We start from the raw sequence: 25,543 nt of genomic DNA on the forward strand, positions 1-25,543 counted from the left end.
TGATCAGACAATATGCTCCATGAGATGCTTATTATCTGGAGTTTGTTGATATTTTCTTTACAATTTAACGTATGATAAATTTTTGTAAAATTTACATAGCTTATTGCAAAGAATATGTAGTCTCTGTTTTTGCATATGTATACATATATATGTACAGAAATACCATATATTTTAAAGTTATATCATTCAAATATCTTATTTTAATGTACTAGTTTCCTCAAACACTTGTAGTGATTTATTAATCTTCTATTATATTTTAATTTTTTGTCAATTTGGCTTTGTATGTTTAAATGTGCAGAGATATATTTTTGACTAATCTCTCTTTTATTTTGATTTAATCTTTTATTAATGTAATATAATCACCTTCATTCAATTAGTGCTTTGACTTCAGTTCTTCCTTCTGTTTATTAATACTCACTTGGCCTATTCTACATCTCAGTATTTTATTGATGTATTTTGTTTTAGTTTGCCTTATATTTATTTGTTCATTCTTTATTCTTCTTGGTAATTTAATTTAAGAGTGGCTTTTGTAAATAAAGATATAATTATATATAAATATCTATTTTTAAATATTTTTTCTAGTTGTTGCTGGGCCTTTATTTTATTTATTTATATGTGGTTCTGAGAATTGAACCCAGTGCCTCACACATGCTAGGCAAGTGTTCTACCACTGAGCCACAAGCCCCATCGTAATTATATTTTATTAAAAATTTTTCTACATTTTATTTTCATTATATAAAAATATATATTTAACAATATATATTTTTATTATTACATAGGTTGTATTTATTAATATAATATTAACAATATAATATTATGTATATGTTGTCTATAACTATTTTTCTTTGCAGTTTAAGGGAACAAGGAAGGAGACAGCAGGTGAGGTAATTACAATAATCAACTGCCTCTTGCAGTGAGGCAGTCAGGAGTAGCTTGGGGCACTTTTTGCCAACTGTCCATGCCACTGTTAATTGCTGTTTCTTGTGTCAGAAGCCTTTCTCTGTAGTTGGTGCTGTACAACCTATTTCTCATGATTTTTCATTATCAGCCCTATTGATGTTCTATATGTAGATCTATATACCTGTGACTATATATAAAAAGATATTTTTTTTTTTGGTTAATTCCTACTCACCCCAGAATTAATTTTCACTTGCTTGGAGACAATATTGTCCTCAATGAAAAATCCATGCAGTACAGAGAGGTCTCATTACTGCTCCTCACTTCTAAATGATGAACTATTGGTGACACCTTCTGAAGGTATTTTCCTTTTCCTCCAAGACATGTGGCTCCTCTGTATGGCAGAGTTGCAGCACATTCCAAGCTGTCTGCCCTTCCTTTTGTAACATTTCCTTTAAGCACCTGATATGCAGATGTAACCTTTTAAATCAACTCTTAAATTCCTCCTCAACTCCCCATGGAAAATCTGGTAGTGGTGGATAAAAGAGTTGGACTCATGGACTTATGTTACCAGCGTATGTAGAAATCCATATTGTTTTTCCTAAGAAGATTCTAGAATACAGCCATGAGCATAACGTCGAAATGAAGCTCAGCAAATGCTACAAGTTAAGCTTGGGATAATCATTTTATTAGAATGCCAATTCTTCTACCATTTTCTTAATAATTAGAACAGGGATGATAAGGTGATTTTATGCTTTATACACTACAAGATATATAATGATGCCAACTATTTTTTTCTACCTTTAAACATTGCTAACATTTTATGATCCAGAGAATTTAACTTTTTTTCCCCTCCTGTCACAATTTTCTTGCTTAGAACTGTAATACAAGGGTGGAAAAAGTTTAAATCAAATTTATGCTCAATATACTCGTAGTGGGCCGTGCTATTGCCTGGGTAACCTCAGAGCCTGTGTCTTTGTTTCCACAATGGAATGTAGGAGCTCATAATGCTTACTTGATCCAGGTGCATGACATGTTGAGAAAATGACTTTGCATTGTTCTTAGCTGTCAGTACATGCAGAATATTAAGTTGAGGCTGTTGTGGGTGGCAGTAAAATTCATAGATTGTAGTATAATTACTTAAATACAAAACATAAGTGAAATGGGTTCCTTAAAATGACTTACAATATTTTTATAAAGATGCCAAATTTTTTATGCTACCTTTGATTAATCAGTATTTTTCCATTTCTTACATTTCTTAGTCATTCCCAATTTGGAGAGAAAATTAATAAAAAGTTGTTTTTTTTCTGAAGGTAATATTTATTCCCCCTCATTTCCTTTTTTTTTTTTTTTTTTTTTTTAGTAAACACCAACTCAGTACAAGTCATTTTAGCTTTGAGACAGCAAATTCTGCTGTAAATTCATGGTGGGATTCTTCCTACCATACCTCTGCTTCTTTTCTTCATTCCTTTCTCCTTCCTTCCATCTAGGACCAGCTAAAAATGTGCTCCTGGCCGCATGAGAGTCATGTCCTTGGTAACATCCCAGAAACACTCTTGTCATCTTCCTCATTGTCTCCTGTTTTCTCTTCTTGGATCCAGGGGTATTAATTCTTTGAAACATTTCTTCCTTGAATTGAAAAAAAAAGAGTGGGGGGTACAGTGAGGAACTAGACTTTTAGCTTTAACCTCTCTTATCAGCTTCTGAACCTAAGATCTGCTGTTCAGTTATTTTCAACAAAAAAATACTTATTAGGATCCAAGTAGGCATCAGTGATTGGGATGGATGCTGTGTTCTGAGAGTGGAAAAGACATATGGTCCTGTTTCCATTCTATCTTCATCTCTTCCATAAATAGAAGTGTGAAAGAAAATTGATTGGGGCATCGTGAGCAAAAGTCCTCATTCTATAATGTCAACAGGTAGCTTGGAAGGAGCCTTTTTCTTGCTAAAAGAGATTTTTTCCCCCCAGTGCTGGGGATCAAACTCAGGGCTTTGTACATGCTATATGTGAGCCATATCCCCAGGCAGAGAAAATGTTTTATAGGGCTGTAGCAGCGCAGGTCAGCAGAATTTCACTAGGTTTAAGGAATTCGTGGTCAAAGACGTTTCTTGAAACAGGGTATATTGCTCTTACAGATTAGCAACAACTGTTGATTACTTTGGATATCAAGAAGTGTGGACGAGTTAGGGCCTACGTCATGAGCTGGAGGGCAGAGGACAGGGCCGTCCAAGTGCAAAGCTATCCTTGTTTCTTATTCAAGACAGTGTAGGAAGAGCTGAATGAACAGGGGGAAACTAAGAGAACTTCTGTTTAACTTTACTATAAAGAGCTAGGCAATTCTAAGAACATCAAAATTTCCAAAATAAATGAGGGGCCATATCGTTGCCTTGCTCTGCTCCAGCTCCTACAATGTGGGGACAGTAAATTGTGCAAGTTAATTGTCCGCTTTGATATGAGGCATTCATAATAAGTGGATCATGTTTACTATGCGGGTTAAATCTAATTTAACTTTTTTTATTGCCAAGTACTTGTAATTAAAATTGAATATGATTTGACTTTATATCATCATGTGACACATTTAAAATTATTAAACATTTCCAATGCAGGGATTTTTATGCTTTATATATAACACTGGAGCTACCTGTTGAATTATGTTCCTAGGACAGAATACCAGAAATGGAATAATTGAGTTTTAGTTGTATTTTAACAATAGGCATCAATTCTGCTTTGGACAATTTACAATATGCATTTTATTATAGCTTTAAATGTGCTTATCCTTACATGTATTTTCTTTGCAGGTTTAATAATGACTTATTTAAAAATGTTTCTTGAAAAAATAACTTTTTTGTTTAAAGGACAAAGAAGCATGTATTATGTTTTCCCCATTTTTATTTTACTGGAAATAGATATTTGCACATTTGTATACCAACCACTAGGAGTCACTACCTTACCACATCCTTGCTGCATTGAGTTTGTATCTGCAATCCTGTGCACACAGATGAGTTGGTGGCATTGAGGAAAGGCACATGTGGTGCAAATCTTATTAAAATGTCCATGTGTCTGCTGTCTTAAAAACAACATGGGATGTATGTATGCCACTCTTTAGGTCAATAAAATTAATAGGTAAATAAGACTTTTAAATTTTTCATGGTTTTTTCCCTTCCAAGGTAAGGAATAACATGTCACATGTGGGGATTATTTTGTCCATAACAAATCAAAGTATCATCTCTAAAGAATTGGAAGAACTTCATGCAGGAGTCTAGGTACAGGAGCCTTAGAGACAGCTAAGGATATGCTCTTATTGAATCTGAGGGCTTAGAGGGTGTTTGAAGCAAAACTATGGTTTATGTGTTCAGGACTGATGCCAGGCAAAGGCCTTACTGACTGCCATGGGTCCTTCCAGAAAACACCTCACATATAAACACCCTCAAGCTTTCTGACTTCTTCATGATGCTGCTTTATCTAAGGAGTCATTTAATCAGTTAAGAGTGGATATTATTTGTTGAAACTATGATACTCCAAAAGCATGCAGAAAAAATTATATACTTTTAAGAATGTTTTAAAAATGAAATTTAGGGTTCAAAATTATTTCTTTAGAAGCAAAATTACTGTGGAAATGGAGTGAAAATTTAATTTGGTGAATAAATCCTGCTTTAGATATAGTGCTATAGACATCTATCTCTAACATAAATAGAGTTACAGTCATCTGTCCTTGTGACTTGTGGTTTGCTCTGCTGTGGCTAATACTGTCTGATTAAAAATATACATTATGGCAGGGTAGAAATAGCTTTGGTTATAAAATGACAGGGGACAAAGCAAAGACATAAATTTACTACATCCAGTGCTATTTTATGACTCTAATAAGTCATCTTTAACTTTGACCTAGAGTTACTTGGAGAATAAAATCATTGCAGTTTTTCTAACTTGTATATTTTGATACATGGGACTGTTGGTTTGCACAATCAAGAAATCTTGACTAATAATCTATGAGTTTTGAGATGCACTATGTAATCCTAGTAAAATAACTGATTTGTGATTGAGTTTTATTTTTGCTTCAAAAACTGTAGTCAAGTATTCATTTCATTGTGAATTTATACAGGAAGACCAAAAATAAAACATTTAGATTTATTATACAGGGCTGTAGTCCTTAATTATGTATATGTAATATACTTCAAAATTGTTACTATGAAAGATGATAAAATAGCATACTGACTGCATAAAACATAAACTCTAATAGACACTATAACTTTTTTGTATATTAATAAAACAAATATATTAATAAAATGTAGATAGACAAGAAGATGAATGTATCCTTCTCTCTGTCTCCTGCCGCACAATGGTGTGATTACAAACCCTAGTAACTAAGTACTTTACATTTTACCTCCTGAATATTGTTTACTTCTGTTTCTTTTCCTTAATTTAAACTATGTCAGTTTAGTTTCTTACCATGTTTAGTTAGTGGCCATTTTTATGACTTATTGAGTAAATTTTTTCATATGTCATTGATAGTTTAATTGATATACGTATGTACAAATTGTAACCGACGTGATTCTGCAATCTGCATTTGGGGTAAAATTGGGAGTTCATAACCCACTTCAATCTAATGTATGAAATATGATATGTCAAGAGCTTTTTAATGTTGTGAACAACCAATAAAAAAATAAAAAATTAAAAAAAAAATAAAATAAAATAAAAGGAGGTTATTGGGCTGGGGTTGTGGCTCAGCGGTAGAATGCTCGCCTAGCATGCAGGGGGCACTGGGTTCGATCCTCAGCACCACATAAATGTAAAATAAAGATATTGTGTCCACCTAAAACTAAAAAATAAAAAAAGGAGGTTATGACCTGCAGGCATGGCATATTTGGGGTAGATGATGTAATAGATTTGGAATAGTTTATGTAACCCCCTGTCTCCACTTTTGCCATCTGTGAGAAGCCTCAAATATTTGGTGTAGGTTATTAATGTTCACAAAATAGATTGGCAAACTATGATTTTAATGAGCAGAAATGTGTCTATTTACATAGGCAGTGTCTAGTTAATATTCAAACACTAATTAAAATCTATGGCAGAAGAGAATAATCACGAAGCTGAGATGTCTGAATTTTTTTTTCTTGTGTTTTGATGCTTTGAGATGGACCCTTACAGACAGTGGAGTGCCCCTGCCAGGGTGAGCTAATTCCTAGAGGTGGCAAACAAATGGCTTTGGAAGGAGCCTTTGAAATGCAAACCAACCAATCAGAGCCCACACCCACAGCCACCTCCTCTATGGGATTCTCACACTTAGGTCCACTCTGCCCCTGCCCTAATTTACTCCAGGGCTGGTATCAGATATATAGGGACAGCCTGTTTCCCAAACCCCACTGAAATTAACCAAACCAGCCAATTCTAGGCTAGCTGACCCTTCCTTGCCAGTTAAGGGTCCTGCCTGCTTTCCCCCTCACTCCCGCTGCCTCCAGGCAGGCCCTGATGCTACTTCCACCCCCTTGTCCCTGACCTGGAGTGGTGAGCCGCCTCCTCTTCAAAACTGTAAGCACAAACAGTGTTTTCCATGGCCAGCTGTCTCCTGATCTGCTGCCATCACCACACTTGAATCACCATTAAACCTACATTTTAAAATAGAACAGATTACCACTTTTTTAAAAAGCTTACATTTATTGAGTACTTTGTGATAGGCATGGTGGTACATGCTTTTCACAGGGGATCTTACTAGGTCCTACCAGCTTTATGAGGTAAATATTATGTAGCCTCATTTTGCAATTAAACGTTTTCTTACTGTAAGAGGGTAAGGAACCTACCCAAAGTTCTATAGCCAGGAAGTGGTGGAGTAAAAGTTTAGAACAAGACTTTCTGCACCCAGCCCTCAAGCTCAAATATGCCACCACTAGGCTGAATTCTGCAAAATCTAGAAAACTTGTCCCTTTGTTTCCATTCATTCTTGTCAACTATTGGCAGATTCTTTTTTTTTAATATAAGAGAATATGAAAACAAAACACACTGAAATATCTACTCCATTCCTAAAGAGCTTCACATCTTTATTTATGTAACAATTGCACTATGTGCATGTAATTGAATAGAACATGTAATTCGTCACACCTGAAAAATGGAAAATAGGAAAATCACAATTTCTAAAGACAATTTCACCAAAGTGCAATTGAGTGACATATTGTAAAGGTATCAATGATTGGATTAACAGTCATCAAAATGGCCAGGCTTCATAATGCCAAAAATGTTTTTCCATGACTCTTAATAAAAACAAAAAAGAAAACCCAATGGAATTTGCATTTGAGTGGTCATGCTTAGACTTCACCCTTGTGACATTTCTCCTAAAAGCATCATTGGTCCAGGACATGTCACATATCCTGACTTCTCCATAATGCAGAGAGAGTCTTGTTTCAAGAAACAATCACCTTGGAAAATGTAAATTTAAACAGAAAAAAAGTGTTTTTCACCTTTTTGATCATTCTTGATGATAATCATTAGTTGGAATTTTATAAATTTTTAGAACTGACTTAAAAAAAAATTAGTAGACTTATCTTTCTCAGCCATGAAATACAGCTCATGATGGTGATTTGATATTTGGTACCAACATTATTAAGTCCCTCTCAACTGTCAAAACATATTTTAAATAAGCAGAATTTAGGAACAAATGACTTAATTGACACACAACTCAGATAACACATGGGTTCCCTGACCACGCAGGATCTGAGTACCAATAAACTGAGTCACAAGATTGCCTTCTTGGTGCCCATTCAAAATCCTCACCAAGAGTTTGGTGAATTCTTGACAGCAAAATGGGGAGAGGCCTGAGGGCTTGCATTTTTATGGGCACTTCTAACTCAAGCATGATGTCTTTCACAGTTTCTTTGTGCAGTTTTTCTCTGTATGTGATTCCTGCAAAGTACCTGTGAGTGGAATTTACTCAAGAATCAGAGGGTATGTGAGAAAGGTAGAGGAGGGACTTGTTTCAGTCCCCACAACTTCTAGTTAAATGTGAGCTTCTCCATGGTCCTTCTGGCTACAGGGTTTCTCGTGTGCCCTTGATTTATCATCATCTTAATGGCTCGCCTCTCAACCATTACTTCTGGCAAAATGCTAGGGGCCATTCCGACTCGGCTGTGGCTCTCAACATCCTACAGAGCAGTGCAGCAATTCTCCTTCGTGGCTTTGGGTTCTTACTACCTCTCTCACTGTCAGATTCATTCTTTCCCTCAAGAAACCCCAAGATCAGGGTCCTCCTTCCAAGAAGCCTGCTTTGTTAAAGATAACTTGCTAGGTGCAACTAGTAGGGATTTTTAAAAAGTCATTGTTAAAGTTTGTCATACACTGAATTAAGAAAACAGCTTTAATTCACTAATGGATCTAAAAAGTAGACAGATTTTAAAAAATCCCAAAGCATATTGTTGGCTCATTTGTCTGTATGCATCAGTAAACAGAAAACAATCCTATTAAATTCCTAAAATCGTTTGTGATCAGATGGTTGCTGGAGTTTAGCTTCTGCTTAATGTGACTTTTATCTTTGGTGATTCGTGAGCCCACTTTTGATTATTATTATCAAATCACAGGGGGAGAGGTGGAGAGCACTATATCACCAAGGCATAATTTTTTCAGCCATATACTTGGACTGTATGCACTTGGCTCTTTTTTCAATATAACTTTTCTTTATCAGAGATGATTGGATGACTTTGTACCAGAGCCAAATTTCCTTCCCTGGTGGTCAGGTAACTATTCTTACACTAAAATAAACTTTGAGCAAGACTCTACTTTTGTTTCTTTTACTTGTCTTAAACCTAGTTGTCTCATTCTTCTTATTGAATTTACCTTGAGGAGGAGCTAAAAACCAATCAAACCTCAAGAAATGGTAACTTGGCACTGGGCTTATTGCTAGACTTTGCAATGTATCAAACATGCTCTCTCTCTCTCTCTCTCTCTCTCTCTCTCTCTCTCTCTCTCTCTCTCTCTCTCTCTCTCCCTTCCTCCCTCCCTCTCTTTTGGTGCCTATTGGGGGTTGAACTCGGGCATTTCACCTCTGAGTCACATCCCCAGCCCTATTTTGTATTTTATTTAGAGTCAGGGTCTCGCTAAGTTGCTTAGCACCTTGCTTTTGCTGAGGCTGGCTCTGAACTTGGTGATCCTCCTGTCTCAACCTCCCCAGCCACTGGGATTACAGGAGTGTGCCACTGCACCTGGCCAACCTCTCTTAATTGAGTTTTGACTATTGGAAAATACCCAGTTTAAAATGTTGAACTCAGGAGCCAGTGACAATTATTCTGAGAAAAATTATTTGCATTATGTGGCATTTTCCTAGAGGAGACATGTTTTTGGTTAGCATTTTTTAAAAAATATAAGTCCTTAGCAGTATACTTATCTCACTGGAAGCTTCCAAATGGCTTGCTTAGATGTACATGTCTGTGACATCCGGTTTATGTTTCATTTGCTTTCCCCCTGAATACTGGGTTAGATGTAATAATGCTGTGCTTCCCCATCTTTTCATCCAGTTTATAAATCCCTGAGGCAAAGAAATGATTATTTATTTTGGTCTCATAGAGAGAGGAGGTACTGAAGTTTGTGGTCTGTGTTGAGCCATGGTTTAGTTTCTGAGGTGTTTTCTAGTATCTTTGATTTTAAAACACATCTGCAGGTCATGGTAGCTTTTGAGAGGTCAATGGGATGTGTTTTGTTCTTTGTACCATAGACTTTAACTGTAATGCGACGCTCCTTTTTTGAGGACTGATGCATTTTTATTAAGTTTAACCATAACAAATTGCTGAAGCTCTATCATTTTTGACAATGAGGACAATGCCATGTAGTTAACCCTTACGTTGCTTAGGAACAAAGTGCCACTGCACTTTGAGGAGGAGACTGTGACCAGGTTGCAGCCTATGGGTGCCAAAAAGCCAGGCCACAGAATTCTCTAGTTTGAACACCGAGTTCTCACATTACCATCTAAGGTAGGCGGGATATGTGGGGGAGTGGATCATCAGTTGAGGTAAGGGGCAATGACCTGACAGCTGTTCCCTGATGCTTGATCTTGAAACTTCTTTTTAATAGGAGGCCGCCAATGCTTCAGTAAAGAGGCTACAGCTTGGACTTTCATTCTGCAATTTTTTTATGAGAAAGTAAGATGAGTTTAGTCCCATGTTGGGCCCCAGTTACGTACAGTGTTAACTTAAATAGATGTTTTTGCTTTCCCAAGGCTTATCTTCTCCCAGGGTGGGAGGCAGTGGAGGAACAGGTAACTAAATTTATACTCAAGTCCAGATTAAAAGTTGCCATAAGATTAATTAATAGGATCTGGGATTGAGAGCAGTTAGGAAAAGGGATATATTTAGTGATCAGAGGTTTGTTTGAAGTTTTGAGACATGAAACATATACTAAGAGGCAACCATAAAGAGATCCTGGGAGCTGGGCATTCCCTATGTAGAGATTTTGTACATTTAAGCATGAGCTGGTGCTCTAAGGAAGGAAGGAGCCGGGCATATTCCAGGAGCTGAAAGGAAAGTGAAAGAAAACCCTGAGAGGAATTCAAGGACATAAGACAGAGACCAGGCTGTGAGGTGGGGCTCGAGAGATAAGCAGGGCCATGCTGTAGACTACTGTAGACCCTGTAGACTACTGATCAGCTTCTGATATCAATAAAAAACAAAAGTATTCAATGTTTATAATCGGGAGAATGCCAAGGGAAGTGATCACTTACGAGTTTGTGAAAGATCATTCAGGCCTCGTGCAGAAGATGGGAGGTGAGCAAGAATCAAAGCCGAGTGATGGTGGACCCTTGCAATAGGGTGTCAGCATCAGAGATGAGAAAAGAACACATTGAAGATAAACTGCAGGGGATCTTACTGATGGATTGAGTCTGGGGTGAAGAAGGAGAGGAGTCAAGGTGAAGTGCTAGAATGTGGGTACTTGGTGGTACCCTTTGTAGTTTACTAAATACATGCTTTAGCTTTAAGGCTCCACATTGTTTTCATGTGAGGATTTATGCTTTGGGTCTCAGAGGCTGCCTCTTTTATACATTCTAATAAAATTCTTGGCTTTTCCTCTGACACTTTATAGTATCTTAACTGGTTAATTTTACATTTTCAAATATTTTGCACATTTTAATTTATTTTTAAAGTGTTTCTGGAGCTCTCTTTATCTTGATTTTCTTACTCTGCTGTGGCTTTGGTTATAACACCTTATTTTATTAATATCTCTTCTTCAGGTTTTATTTGCTGAGTTATACTTAGTTTTTATTGATTATATGTATATATATATACATATATTTTTAAACTTGGAATATGTTCTTCAATTTTATTTTATACTTCTTCAAGTTTGTTTTCATTTTTTGAAAATCTTTTAGTATTTAGGATATTGTCTTTTATCTATGATCAAGCTTTTCCTTAATAGATGCCTGGCAATACCAGTGGTCACTATATCAATACCATTCTTGTTATCCCACTTCTAAACAAAGGGACTGCATATTTACTCTCCAGATGGCCCTGACACAGACCTGCCTATGTCCTTTAGCGATAGCCTGTATTTCCATCCATTTGTTTTTTGGTAAGTAAAATAGAAGACACGATTCAGAACCACATAAGATTTCACTGGTTTATGACTTCACTGGTGACACAAATGAAAAGCTGAAAGAATCTGTGAGGCATAAGAAATGACAGGACCTAAAGATCATGTTCTGCATCATCTACCATCACTGTTTATTTGATGAAATTCACAATATCATAGTATCCAGGGTGTGATTATAATACTAAAAGCAATAGTAATAATGGTAACAATAGTAACAGATGCTATTTATTAAGCATTTAATATGTTCTATATTGGACTATACTTTAATTTGTATTCATATCATACTAGAGGTAGATATTATTTTAAATATATTTATAAGTGAGGAAAGTGAACTTAAATGAAGAAAGGCAGGGAATGGGAAGCTAGATGGATCTACATTTGCATTCTGATCTGCCAACTGTCAGCTATGGGATCTTGAAGACAAAATTTTGTAACTCTTGAACTTATATAATCTCTTTGTGTCTCAGTTTTTCTGTCTTTAAGACTGAAGATTTTAAAAGACAGCTTGTGGGGATGCAGTTAAGAATAATAAGTGATGCTTGTAAAACATCTTCTTAAACAATTAGACTTCTCCTGAGGGTCTGCTCCCATGCTATTGCTCAAACTCCCTCTTCTCCACCTTTAAGAAATCCTTCTGGCCTTGTCTTCCCCACTGAACATGGAAGGTCCTCAAGAGATGAATTACAGAAGCCCTGTAACTTCGAGAAAATCCCAAACTCGCTTGGCTTGGAGGCTGTAGAGGCCATGACAGAGGGCAATGACAAGGGAGTACCAGGCTTTGTTCTCAATCTAGAGTTAAAGACCCGGATTTATTAATCTTCCCAGAATAATTACTTCCTTGATTTTCTTCTTCAAGCAGGACACAGTTCTGGTAGGCAGAGTCAGTCCCTAAAAGAATGGAGGAAAAGGCTCTAAAATATCTACCAATATTTCTTCTGGAAAAGTTCATTATTGCTGCATTGTTTTATTTCTTTCCCTAAGCATTGTAGATAAAATAAATTGTTTAACTTTGGGTTGCATCCAAGAGTTTGTGTGGGACTTCAATTCTCTAAGGTCATACTCATCCTGTCTCTCTCTCTCTCTGCCTATCATGTCCATTTCTGTATCTCCACCTGTATCTAAATATGTATGTATATATGTACACACAGACAAGCATGTCTGAGCCCACGAGGGCTGTTATAACAACGTATCATAAACCAAGTAGCTTATAAACAACAGAAATTTATTTCTTATAGTTCTAGAGGCTGGAGGCTGGAAACCGGAGCCTGGGAAGTAGAAGATCAATCAAGGCACCAACGGATTTGGTGTCTGGTGAGGGTCCACTTCCTGATTCACAGATAATCATCTTCCCCCGTGTCCTCGCATGGTGGGAGGGCAAAGCAGCTCTTTGGGGCCTCTTTTATTAAGAGCACTAATCTCATTCACGATGACCTCTGCTTTCAAGTCTGAATTACCACCCAAAGGCTCTTCCTGTTAATAACATCACATTAAGGGTTAGGATTTCAGTGTTTTTTTTTTTTTTTTTTTTTTTTCCTTTTTGAGGATAGTATACAAACATTTAGGCTATAGGAATCTCTCTGTCTCTCCCAATACACACAAAGACACAACGCACACACACAGATGTGTATTTGTCTATGAGTCTGTGCATCTACTTAGCTACCTATCATCACTATGAATCATAGGCTAGTGGTTCAAACAAAATATATATATTTACATTTATTTTCCAAATAAGCCTGAATTTGAAGTGGTCCAGGGGTAGAGATTCCTCTCCTCTATGAGTAATTGTATTATTTTATTACAACTTCCTCTAGGGAAATCTCTACTTTCATGAGTAAAAATGATTTGTCCCTATCACACTTTTTCCAGATTGTTGAAAGTTAGAAAAAGGAAGTATAGGAGGAACAGCTTGCTTTTCAGGGTATGGCCTAGAAGATGCATATATTACATCTGCTCATTTCTCACTGGCAAGAATTTACTCTCCTGGTTACACCTAACCCCACCAAATGCAGGACAGTGCAGTTCTTCTCCAAATGCTATGTTCGAATACATTGCAGAGCAGACTCTAACAGGAAGAGGGGATGGTGGTCATGGTCTGGGGATAATTGCTCTTCATTATTAACAGAAGGAAGAAAGTTCCAATAAAAAGATTTTTGTAGTTTATTTAAACAAAAAAAATGGTTACAGTGAATTTTTCCAAAAGTTTTTTTAGAATGAGGCTCAATAGAAAGTTCATAACTTAACACTAACATTCTGAAAACATCAAGAGTAAGTCAATATTGTTCTTGTTACTTAAGATTTCTATGTGTTGAAAAGTATATTACGTGTTTAATGTCTGTTATTTCATTTGTACTTTAAAACCCCTACATATTAGAAATAGTTTTCTCTTCCATGCTGCTTTGTGAGGTGCCCCATCTAGGGATCTGGCAACAAGGTAAGTGGTGGGGAGCTACTTCCAATCACTTGTATCATTATCTGATACATTTCCTTTCAGTGTTTTAAATCAAAATGGAAGTTTTGAGGAATTAAGCAACTTGCCTAAGCTCATGAGCCAATAAAGAAGAGAGACTGAGCCCTGTTTCAATGTGGCTGAGCCCACAATTCTAATCTCAGTGCTTCAGCCTTTCCAATATACATTTTTACATAAATGACTTATTTTTCTTCAACTCAGGATTATGGGAAGATTAACATGATCATCATCATCTCCATCATTTTTTCTGTCTTTTGAAAACATGTAACAAATAAATTCAAATGGGGAATGACCATAATAGAATAAAAGCAAGTGATTCATTGCTGGTTATGCTGGTTACTTTCTGTTTTTCCTCCAAAATCCATATAATCCCCTCCCCTGGCCTACTCTGAACCCCAGGAAGGCAAACTTTATAGACTGCTGCACACAGGTGCCTTTGCCCTTTGACTTCTGACTGGCTTCCAGTTAGAGGGTGAATTTAGCAGGAAGTATGAAGCAGGTAAAGCAGGGGAACTGGGGTATTTATTTCCTCTGCCATTGCTGAGTTCCTCTTAGCCTCTTTTCTGTGGATACCTCTCTTATAAGTTTCTGCAACATCCTATCTTCCCATGAACCCTAGACCTCAGGTGGCAAGAGCTTCCAGTTGCTGACAGCTCCTGGGTATATGGACTAAGTCTATAGGTTTACATAACCTTGTTCACATTAAAGAAGGTGGGACTTTCTTTTAATGTTTCTTAATAAAATTGGGAATTCCACCTGTTTCCTGCAAGGATCCTGAAGCTAACTTGGGTTATTACTGTAAGTTAAAAAAAAAAAGTTTGACTAAAAAATCTTAGTCTGGATACCACTTTCATATAATTTGATAATAACTTAAAGAGGATGGCTTTTTTTCAATAAAGAAGCAAACAATTTATTTTGATGATATAGTTTATTATAAAAATCAGAATTGGCTTCCATTGGAAATCATTCTTTACCATCCAAGACTCTTTAGTGTTGTATCACCTTTTAGAAATAGATACCTGTTTCATTTCATGACCATGAACTTCAGTACACTGCAGACAATTCTTTGTAGGAGTCAACTGGGGTTTTACAAAAATAGTAAAATAGTACAGAAATTGTCATGGAATGGAATAAACCGCAGTGATGGATCTTTAGTAACCAATCTATGTTCAAACATCCCTAAATCCCATCTGGGCTAAGAGCCCATTCAAGTTGGAACTCCTTCCAATGAATGGAATTTTAATTGACATTTTGATCATCTAATTATATTTCTCAATTACTATCACAATGTGAATCTTCCTCAAAATATCTACACTGCCCCAGAAAAACAATCAACTCAGTCTTCTTTAGCAATATTGTTCACTAACTTTTCTCACTCTTTTGACTTTTCAGAAAGCCCTGGATAAACACTACCTACATATCTCATATTAAAGAAAACTTCGTCATTTTACAACTTACCAGACAACTTTTATAGCCTGCAAAATCTTCAGGTTTCATGCCATCTTTTCTTTGTAATAAATCACAAATTTGTCTTTCTTCTCACTATCTTGCATGAGTAATAAGTACATATTAAATCCAAGTACTCCATTCATTCCCCCTCCTTTTTTTATTACATTCTATTTTGATTTATGGTAACATCTCCAGAAACTGGAAGACTCTTTTTGGCCTCCACTATCCTTTCTTTATTGATTGTCTGTAGATAAGAAATATTTGTGGACTCAATTTATGTACTTGACATTGATTCTTAGGTAATTTACTATTATTAAAAATAAATGACTAATATTTATTCCTATCTTACGATGATTTAGACCCTTATATAACATCTCCTGTAATTATTACAACAACCCTATAAGCATTATCGTGAGCATTTTACAAATGAGGAGACTGAGTCTTAAAGTGTTCCAACTGCTTGTCCATGTTAACTTGTAATTTGAAGAGTTTTAATTTAATCCTGGGTCTTTTTGTAAAAAAAAATATGTGAATTTAACCATTGCATTCTAAAATTTGTTTTTGCAAAGAGGGATTTAGGTTCACTATGAAAAAAATATGAAATCTGTTACATAGAATAGTCTTCTGATTTCTTTTAGCCCAATGCCCAACATGACCATTTAAAACAAAATCAGTCTCGATACCAGTTTCATATAATTTGATAATAACTTAAATAGGATGGCTCTTTTTTCCAACAAAGAAGCAAATAGTGCATCCCCATGACAATTTATTTTGATTATATAGTTTATTATAAAAATCAGAATTGGTCTCCAATGGAAATCATTCTTTACAACTACACTAAACAGTGGCTCAGCACTAATTATGTGAAACTATATTTCCTCTCTTTGGTAGAAATTTTCTGACACCCAAAGGCCTGTATTACATAATTGCATCAAAAAAGTCCATGAGTTTAGTTAATTTTGTAGTTAATTCTTCCTGTAGGGACATAGGAAAACCATGCTCTTTAGAATGAGATTATCCACAGGAGCCTTTACTGTGTTTTTAAAGACACTGATGGGATATTACTACTCCTGCTTTGAACCGTTTCTAGGTCTAAGTGTTTGGTATAGAACTCCAGAGACTCCATGGAGTTTATTCATGCACTAGAGAAGACCCAGAGCTGATTCCTGAAGTAGATTCTTTTTTTTTTTTTTTCAGCAGGGCTCAGATGGCCCATTTCCAGGCAGAGTTGATGTAATCTCCCATTTCCAGTGTGAATGACATTGCAACAAACATTTATTGAGCACATCCTTTGGCAGACATCATGCTAGTTTCTGGTTGAGCTCTTTCAATGCCCAAACTGCCATCTGCTCTCCTGATTACACAGCAGAAGGGTTCTTTATCAGCTAGTACTAGATAGTCCTAGCCTCTTGGTCCTCATCAGAGAGTGCAACCAGAGTACAACCTCCAATGGTTTGATCTTTGTTTTCCATCAAGTGTCCAGCTGAGAGAAGTGATAGGCAGAGGACATCATTTACATAGTATTCATCCTTCTAGTTATCTGTCATTCCATTATGAAATCACATCATCACGGTCTCTTGCATATCACAAAAGTGCATTTTGATATATTTGCTGGCTTGTTTTTCTTTTTTGAATCAGTAGTCATTAGAAGACATAACTGCTTAGAATTTAATGCTATATTTGCTACAAAAAATGTTGAAGACATTAATGTAGTAAATACTTACAGATTGTCTATGGTGCACTGAATGAAAGTCGTAGTTCCTATTATCACCACTGGGTTTGCTGCCCAGTGAGGCAAATGTGATGTGAGAATACTTACAGAGGAAGATATAATTGATTTTTGCTGGGATAGTAAAGGATTCTTTATTGAGAAGGTGACCTTTAAATTGAAATTGAAGGACATATAGGAGTTTTCCAAGAGACTGGGGAAAAGGATTGACAAAATTTCAGGCAAAGAAGGATGGAGCATGTACAAAGGCATAAAATCTCATGGAGTGACTTGGAGTGTCAGGAGAAGAAAAATTGAGGGTATCAGGCACTGATGATGTTAAAGGCAGTGTTGCAAAGATTGGTGCAATCAATAGTGAAGGCATTTATGGGCCAAAATGAGGTTTTGGGTTTTTACCATAGTCAGTAGAAGATAGTATAACAGGCACTGTGGGGTATGCCATAACACAGGGATAAATAAATGGCAGGAGGTAATGAGAAGTAAAAAGAGTCTGGTTAGAGCTAGTAGGAGGGATGTAAACCTGTACTGGTGGGATTTAAGAGCCGTTGTAGCATTTATTTGGAGACAAATTTTTTAATGGGTTAATGAAAAAGCAAGAATATTACCTGTTAAATCAGCTAGTCCATCTGAAATAGTATGTAAGGCATCATTTAGACTACTATTCTAAGAAAAATCTGTCTTGTCTGTTAGATTATGAGAGTGGCTAACTGGATGGTAACTGCAGGCAGGTAGAGTATGGCTATAGGTGGGTTTCATGGGACATGTATTTGGAGTTTATATTTTGCCCTTGGACAGCAGAGCTCTCTCTATCTGCTTCCTGGTACCATGTCCTGAGCTGCTTTCCTCTGCCACACCATTCTACCATGATGTTCTGCCTTAGCTCAGCCCCAGAGCAGTGGAGTCTGCCATCTATAGAGTGAAACCTCTCTAAAAGTGAATTTCAAATAAACTTTTCCTTCTCTAAGAAATTGTTCTTGTCAGGTCTTTTTGTCACAATGGCAAAAAAGGTTCACTGAAAAAAGAGCAATCTATAATTTTTGCAGTTAGGCTAAGATCCTCATTTAACTGGAGTTGCTGTTAGGATCAGAGAGGGGATCTTCTGATTTTCTTTGTACCATTCCCAGAAATCTTGCATGTAGAATCACCAATGATAGGGAGTTAAGTTGGGGGAAGAGACATGAGACCCAGTAGGGAACAGGAGATTTTGCCTACTGTTACTGCTTCACATGTGGCACATAGACTAGAGGAGTGGTTCCAAGGAAGAGAGCAGAGGACATGGCCAGTAGAGATGTAGAGGTCATGTGAAGTAGCAGCACTGAGAGAGGAGAGTTCCTCCTAACAGCTGCCTCTTACTGGGCAAACGTTTCCCAGCCTTGAGCACTTGATGTACTTCATGCCCCGTAGACACCAGGGTATGCTGAAGACCAGGGACCATCATGCCTTTTTATACATTGCTTGATATGAGCAAAGCTTACATTTCTCCTTTGAGGTGGAATCTACTTCCTTATTAGTAATGCTGTTGAAATTATTTTGCTGAAGCAGAGCAAATTTCATATATTTAAGGGCAAATGCTTTTCTTGGCATATCACTGTAGTCTACATAGTAACAAAGGCAGAGTGTTTTGATGAAGAAGGGGACGTAGAAACAGGCACATGGAAGTTCTGGCACATTCATTTTGTTTGAATTCATCCCTGTGTGTCTTCTTTCATTTACAAAAAATGAGGCATATATTCTTTTTACTGCCTTAGTTCCTGTACCAAATTCCACAGAACCAGTCCCCCATTTTAGCTTAGCTAATTCTTAAAAGAAGTAGAATGTAGCAAAACTAAAATATTACCAGTTATTACTAAGTTTCAGACCTTGATGCTTCGTCATGGTGTTTCATTACCTTTGCTCTTATTTTGGCTGTGTCAGGTTTGTATTACTGTTAAGACTACCAACATAGGAAAGAATATAATCTGCCTGGAAGAGCTATATATATTCTCTATAGCCCTGTATATTCATTTATAGTGTGTTTAATATATTGACCTGATATTTCTTATGGTGATTAAGATGACATGAGATATATAAAATAGTCTGAAGCTAAATGAAACCAAGGACTAGAGTCTCCTATGTAGCACTACAGAATTCCCTACTCTCAGAAATCTCACATAATCTTCCTGGCCCAAGCCAAGCCTTCTCTACCCTCAACAAGCACATCTCCCCAACCCTTATCCCGTGGGTGCCATTTTTATTTCTGCATCTTTTATTTGGCATTTATTTTCCATTCTACATTGTGGGTTACTTTTTTGTATGTTTACATAAAAATATATAATAATTTCCTTAAGATCTAAGATCCTCTTTACATTTTAAAATGGATCTTTGTGTTTCCCACCATGCTGAGTAAAAAATGGGAATCTGAACATATTTATAGTGTGATGGTATCCCTCCCTTCCTGGTTCATTAATTAAGAATGGATTCGACACCTACTCTGCTAAGCAATGCAGACACAATATAAAATTCCTGCTCTGTGGTTGTTCATTGGGAAATGGAGTGGGAGAATATAGGACATTGGAAAAGAAAGAAACCGGAGTAGTTCAAAGGAACAGAGGAGTTTGTTGGAAAGTGAATGCAGTCCCTTTTTTTTTTTTTTTTTTTACTTTCATAGCAAAGTTTTAGAAATTAAAAGCAGCTCTGGAGCAAGTTCCTGGCTGTGTGTAAGTTTCCTGTAAATGTCTTCCTTTGGTAACCTTGGAATTATTATATCTCACTGACACTCAAATTCTACTAATAATAGAGTCTACTACATCAAATGAGGTGATATTTGGTGCCTGACTCACAATAATAATTAGTATTGGTTATTATCATTATTTTCATTCTTAGCTGTTATTTTTATATGCATGAGTCTAAGGAAGGTCATGTCCAAGACTGCTTGGAGTAGACACCAGGGTATCTTGAAGACCAGGGACCATCATGGGCAGAGATAACCCAAGGTTGGGAGTTTGTTCAAAGGCTTCCTTTCCCAGATGGCATAGTTGACTCCTTCTACTGGAACACCCCAAAGGGTATGCAGGATCCTGCCATTTCTGGACTTGTGACACTTGCAGCTGCCCGGAGATCAACCCCTGCTGCCAATTTTCTCTTTGCATATAGTAAGCCTTACTAGAGGGGCGAAAATTTGAGAATAAAGAAAAACTTCTTTTTGGCCTTCTGGTTTGAAGTTTACTCAGATCTGAAGAGAAGAATCATGTTTATTGTTTTGTGAGTTAAACTTTCCTAGCTAGAACTTTGTTTTCTCAAATACTAACACCATGGATTTTCTTTCCCCCCACCCTCTCTTGTTAATAGGGTGCTGAGAAAATTTTGTCAATGAATGAATCAGGAGAACTGCAAGATCTCTTAACCAAAATTGAGGTAATTGTGCTTTTAGCAACTTATTTTTAGTAATCAAAATGTTAAGCACATTCGATTGTAATTCGGTTTTCCTAATTGAATTTCCCCCTATGTTGTTACAAACATGTAACAGGATACATGTGATGATTTTAATTGAATATCACATGCCATTAGGTTTGCTCCAGCTAAAGTGACTTTAGTTCTAGGGTTGAATAATCTCATACTATTACTTGAAAATTTTGGTCTGCTTTATTTGAGCCTAATTCTCTGTAGCAGAGATATTGATGAGGTGTTTCAAGTCTGGCATTTGTGTTAAAACACACTTTAAATTTTGTTAAAACTTTTATTTTTCCCATGAACTAGCTCATCATTTCTAAAGATGAAAGAAAAAGTTATTTCTCTCAAAACCACATTTTAATTTTCCCCCCATACCTCTAATGAAAACATCAGAGAAATATAATTCAAATACATAATGCATCAGATTAATATGCAACCAGGGAACCCTTTTCACTTCTCTGATAAGTTATTGTGTTATCCTGTTTATTCCTATATATAAAAAAGATTACATTCGTTATCACGCAGATTGGGACCTTTTGAGAATGAATGTCCCTTTTCTGGGACAGCAAACAGGAAACATTGCTTTCCTGGATGAACTAGGCTGGTCTATGATTACCCAGTATCTCCATGCCATTATCTCCTCTTTTAGTCTTAACATCCTTTGCTATCCTTATTTCTGATGCTTTGCCAAATATTTCATTTCAGTTAAAACAAGTATTTATATTGTGATCTTCCCTAGAAGGAAAACACACTGTATTCATTCATTCAACAAATATTCTGAGTATCTACTATTTATAGGCATGTTGCTAAGGGACATAATTGTGCCCTGTCAAAGAATTGGTTGCATAGAGCAATAACTCAGAAAAGTTTTGTATTAATTTATGTCATAATACAATAGCATTGCATTTAGATACTATGCTTCAATAAAGATGATAGTTAGAAAATATCTGGGAGGAAAGGTCCCTGGATATAGGAAGGCAACGTACCATGATCTGATTAGTAAATTAAAAAACCATAGGGTATTTTCAGAAAGCTGACCTTGTGTAAGAGTGGTTTAAATTCCCTTGGTTGCACAATTTAAACTTGTGAAGTAGTATGTCTTGCAAATCAGAGGATATTAACTCTAACCTCAGCTCCACTGATAGCTATGTGACTTTGGGCATATTTTTTCATCTCACAGAATCTTGGTTCCTTTATCTATTAGATGAGGGTGTGTACCTCTTGATCATTAATATGGATTAAATAAATCATTAATATGGATTAAATAAATCCATTCCATTTGTCCCCATATGCAACTCCAATCCTATGGTATCATTAAGTTAGTGTGTATCCAACCATTTAACTTGGTTATTTTGTATTATTATTATCTCTGCATACTTTAAATTTATATAAATGTCATTATATAATATACCTAATTTGGTTTTAAAGTATTCTCACTAGGTACCTATGCTTTTCACAACCATCTACATTGCTATGTGAGCCTTTAATCTACTCATTTTAACTGCTGCATGCTTCTCCATAGCAGCCATAAACAATAGAGTTTCTTTGATGTTATGAATATCTTTTATTTCTAGTGTACAAAATAGTAATCTCTAGCTGCTAATGGCTATTGAGCTATGGCTAGTATAACAGAGGAACTGGATTTTAATTTAATTTGATTTGATCTAAATCTAAATATAAATTTACACCTAGCTAGTTCTTGTTTTAGACAGTGTAGTTCCACAGTGCCCACATATTTTTATCTATCTTCCCACTTTTCCACTGATGAACACCCAGGTGTCCTCTCATTCCCTCCTTCAAACAAACAGCACTACAAGAAACAACAGTGAATGTATTCCTTTATGGGTTTCCCAGGAGTAGAAATGGCTGGAGCCTTGCTTGTGTGTGTGCCTAATTCTAGAAGGTGCCAGATGGGTTTTTGGAATGGTTGCATCAGTCAATATTTCCTCCTATAAAGAAAGAGATTTCTTGTGTTTCTATATTCCTGGAAATATTTCATATTACCATTTTCTAAAATTTTTCCAGAGTAGAAGGTATAGAACTATATAACCTTATTGTTTTAAATTATGCATTGCTGATTACTATTGAGTTTGGGCACCTCATTGTGTGTTTGTCAGATTTTTACATTTTTTTCTTATGTAAATTCTGTATTTTTATACTTTTCCAATTAAAATCACAGAATTATCTTTTTTGGGAGATTTGATTTTTCAGAATATTCTTTTCTAATCTAGATATTAATTCTAGTTGTTTTAGTCTTTGACATAATATCCTTCCCCTTTTAAGTTTCTTTCATGTGTACTTTATCCAAAAGAAATCCTCTAATAAGATAATAAAATCTACCATTTTTCCTTATGTTTTGTGCCTCTGAACTTTAATTTAGTTCTTCATCTGAGAATTCCAAAAATATTATCTTCTATTTTCTTTTATTAGCTTTGTACTGTTTTTTATACCTAATTCTTTAATTTATATTCTACTTCTATTTTATTATTATGGTGAACTAGCTTCCTAACGCCATTTACTGAATAATCTATTATTTCTTTATTGCTTTGTTGTGCCCACTTTACATTATAATGAATCTCCTCATGTACTTGGGTCTTTGAGCTTTCTAGTCAATTCAATTGATTTGTTTGTTTCTTATTACACCAATATAATACTGTTTTTATTTCCATTGTTTAATTGCGATTTTTTAGGGTCTTGATAACTGACTTAGATATCCTTTATTTTTCTTCTTTTGAGTCCATAATTCTTGAATTCTGCAATTTAACACCACCATGCTAGATCAATAGAACCATTCTCTCTCTCTCTCTCAGCTTAAAATACTTTGGAAAACAGTGAAAGTTTCTCTGGGAAGCTGAGTGGATAAGACTTGTTGATAAAGGTTGGCAGCATCCTCCCAGGTGAGAAACTGGCCAAATGGCGCAGATGCATGTGGAACAGAAGGTCGTGAATATGAAGACCAAGTTTCATACAGCTGTTTGTAGCAATGGGGTTCTGCTCCTAAGGTGACAGTTTGTAAGTCATCCTTCTAATAGAATATGAGCTCCAGTGGATACAGACTCTTATCTTTCTTATTCTTTCCTTTCCTGCTGGTGCCTAGAACATGGATTGGCATATAATGGGCACTCAAACATTTGTTGAGTGAATAAATTAATGATTCCAGTTTCATTGAAGGATTTTGAATGAGGTAAAGCAGTTAAGAGATGAAAATCAAAATTATTATTTTATATAGGAAAATGCTTGGATGAAAAGAGTATTTTTAGTAGAATTTATTAATTTATATGTTTATGTAATTTGTTTATATTAATATAAAGGCTATAGGTTAGAAGCCAAAGGTATCTAAGGATCCCTCCAAATGACAACTAAGACATGCAGAGAGAACCCGGGGAGCTCAGAGATGTATTAGCATACCACTGATTCTGGCAGACACTCGGTTCAAGATCGTAGATGGCAAAGCATCTCTGAGTAAGCTTTTGCCTGGCTTTCTTTATTTTTGAAAATATGAACAAAAGCTTTACTGTCATCTCTGCTGAGCTTGCCAACATTGTATCCATTTTCTGCCCTTAATTTCTTAAAAAGCTTAAAATGGTTACCTAGTCTGATTCCCCCCAGGGGGTTGGTGACCAGTTATTTGTTGTTCATTAAAAACAGAGTTTTTAATTTTAATTAAATATAAAATATAAAATTTTAATTAAATATAAAATATTTATATAAAATATAAATATTTTATATTTAATATTTATAACCTGATTCCCAGCTATACAGCGAGATGCTGGAAATGGCACAGGCTGTGTGACAAGGCATTGGAGCTGTTAAAGACTGTCCTGAGCCCCCCTGCAGAGGATGGTCCCTCTTAGGGAGCAGACAGCAAGTTCAGAGGCTATGGCAGCAGAGCCCCACTTTCTCACTTGGGCAATCAGGTGATGTCATCTGCTTCTCACTGAAAACTGATAATCTATTGAGCAGATTTATAGCACTCCATCCCATTGGGCTACAGAATTAGGCTCCTATATTCAGGTATAAACATTGAGAATTATAAATACAAATTTCCCGTGTCTGCATTTTGTGCAGTGGCTTTCCCTCCCAACTTTAAACTAAGAATGCTGGAAACACCGTTGATTAGGAAAGATTCTGTTTAATCTTTTTAACAGCGTGGTCCAGCAGTGAGGTGTTTTAATATGCAATTAAAAAGCATTTGCTAAATTAAACTGTCGTATCTATGTACAGAGAGAGATGATTATATCTCAAGTGTGTGCTTGTTGATAATTTGTTACATGAATAGATCTACTTACAGACAATCTGGATGATGAGGTTTGTTGTCACAGAGACACAAATAAATAACCTTCTCTGTGGTAGGTGTTTAAGGTACTTTCATACTCTACTAGAATAGGATTGGATGATCTGAGGTTAAAAAAATATTTACTTTTTAACCTGATTGATATTTTATATTTAATATTTATAACCTGATTAATAACCTGATTAATATTAATATTTAATATTTCCTGATCTTGAAGATGATACAAAGGCTTTTGATTTTGGTATCTTATTTCTATATTAGAGGACGTGGGATCAACTCTCTGTATTCTCCAAATATGAGTTTGCACCACAAAGCTGACAATCATTCATGCACTCCACCCTTGAGTCCTGGTCCCTTGGGTCTTTTGCTGTACATCTGAAATTTCTGTAAGCTTCAATTTAAATGACTGGAATGAATTTATTCAAAGATCTAAGGATAGAGCTGAGAGGTCCTCTTAGGGGAACAAGGAAGTTTCTAGTTCATTGCTGTAAACGCCAATGCCTATGTAGTTCTTGGCTAGTGGACACTAGGTAAGTATTTGTGAAATAAATTAATAAGTAAAAATATCTCACCTAGTAAGTTCTTTAAAAATGCCCTTCACCAGAAATACATGAACAAAAAGAGGAAAAGGGGAAAGATGATTTCTTACTCCCCTTTCCTTAAAATTTCATTACAAAGAGACATGCCTCAATCTAAACCACTATTCAGCGGAGGAAC

At 35.9% G+C, this 25,543-nt stretch overlaps 1 protein-coding gene across 1 annotated transcript in view; it reads left to right on the forward strand.

The window, feature by feature from the left end:
• Grxcr1 (glutaredoxin and cysteine rich domain containing 1) overlaps positions 1 to 25,543 on the forward strand; it is a 105,957-nt gene that overhangs the window by 76,092 nt on the left and 4,322 nt on the right. Inside the window, exon 3 of the mRNA XM_005319956.4 lies at positions 20,431 to 20,496. Coding sequence (XP_005320013.2) covers positions 20,431 to 20,496 — 66 coding nt within the window. The remainder of the gene's footprint in view (positions 1 to 20,430; positions 20,497 to 25,543) is intronic.

This window comes from Ictidomys tridecemlineatus, chromosome 9 (assembly GCF_052094955.1).
Source record: "Ictidomys tridecemlineatus isolate mIctTri1 chromosome 9, mIctTri1.hap1, whole genome shotgun sequence".
NCBI classification, from domain to species: domain Eukaryota; kingdom Metazoa; phylum Chordata; class Mammalia; order Rodentia; family Sciuridae; genus Ictidomys; species Ictidomys tridecemlineatus.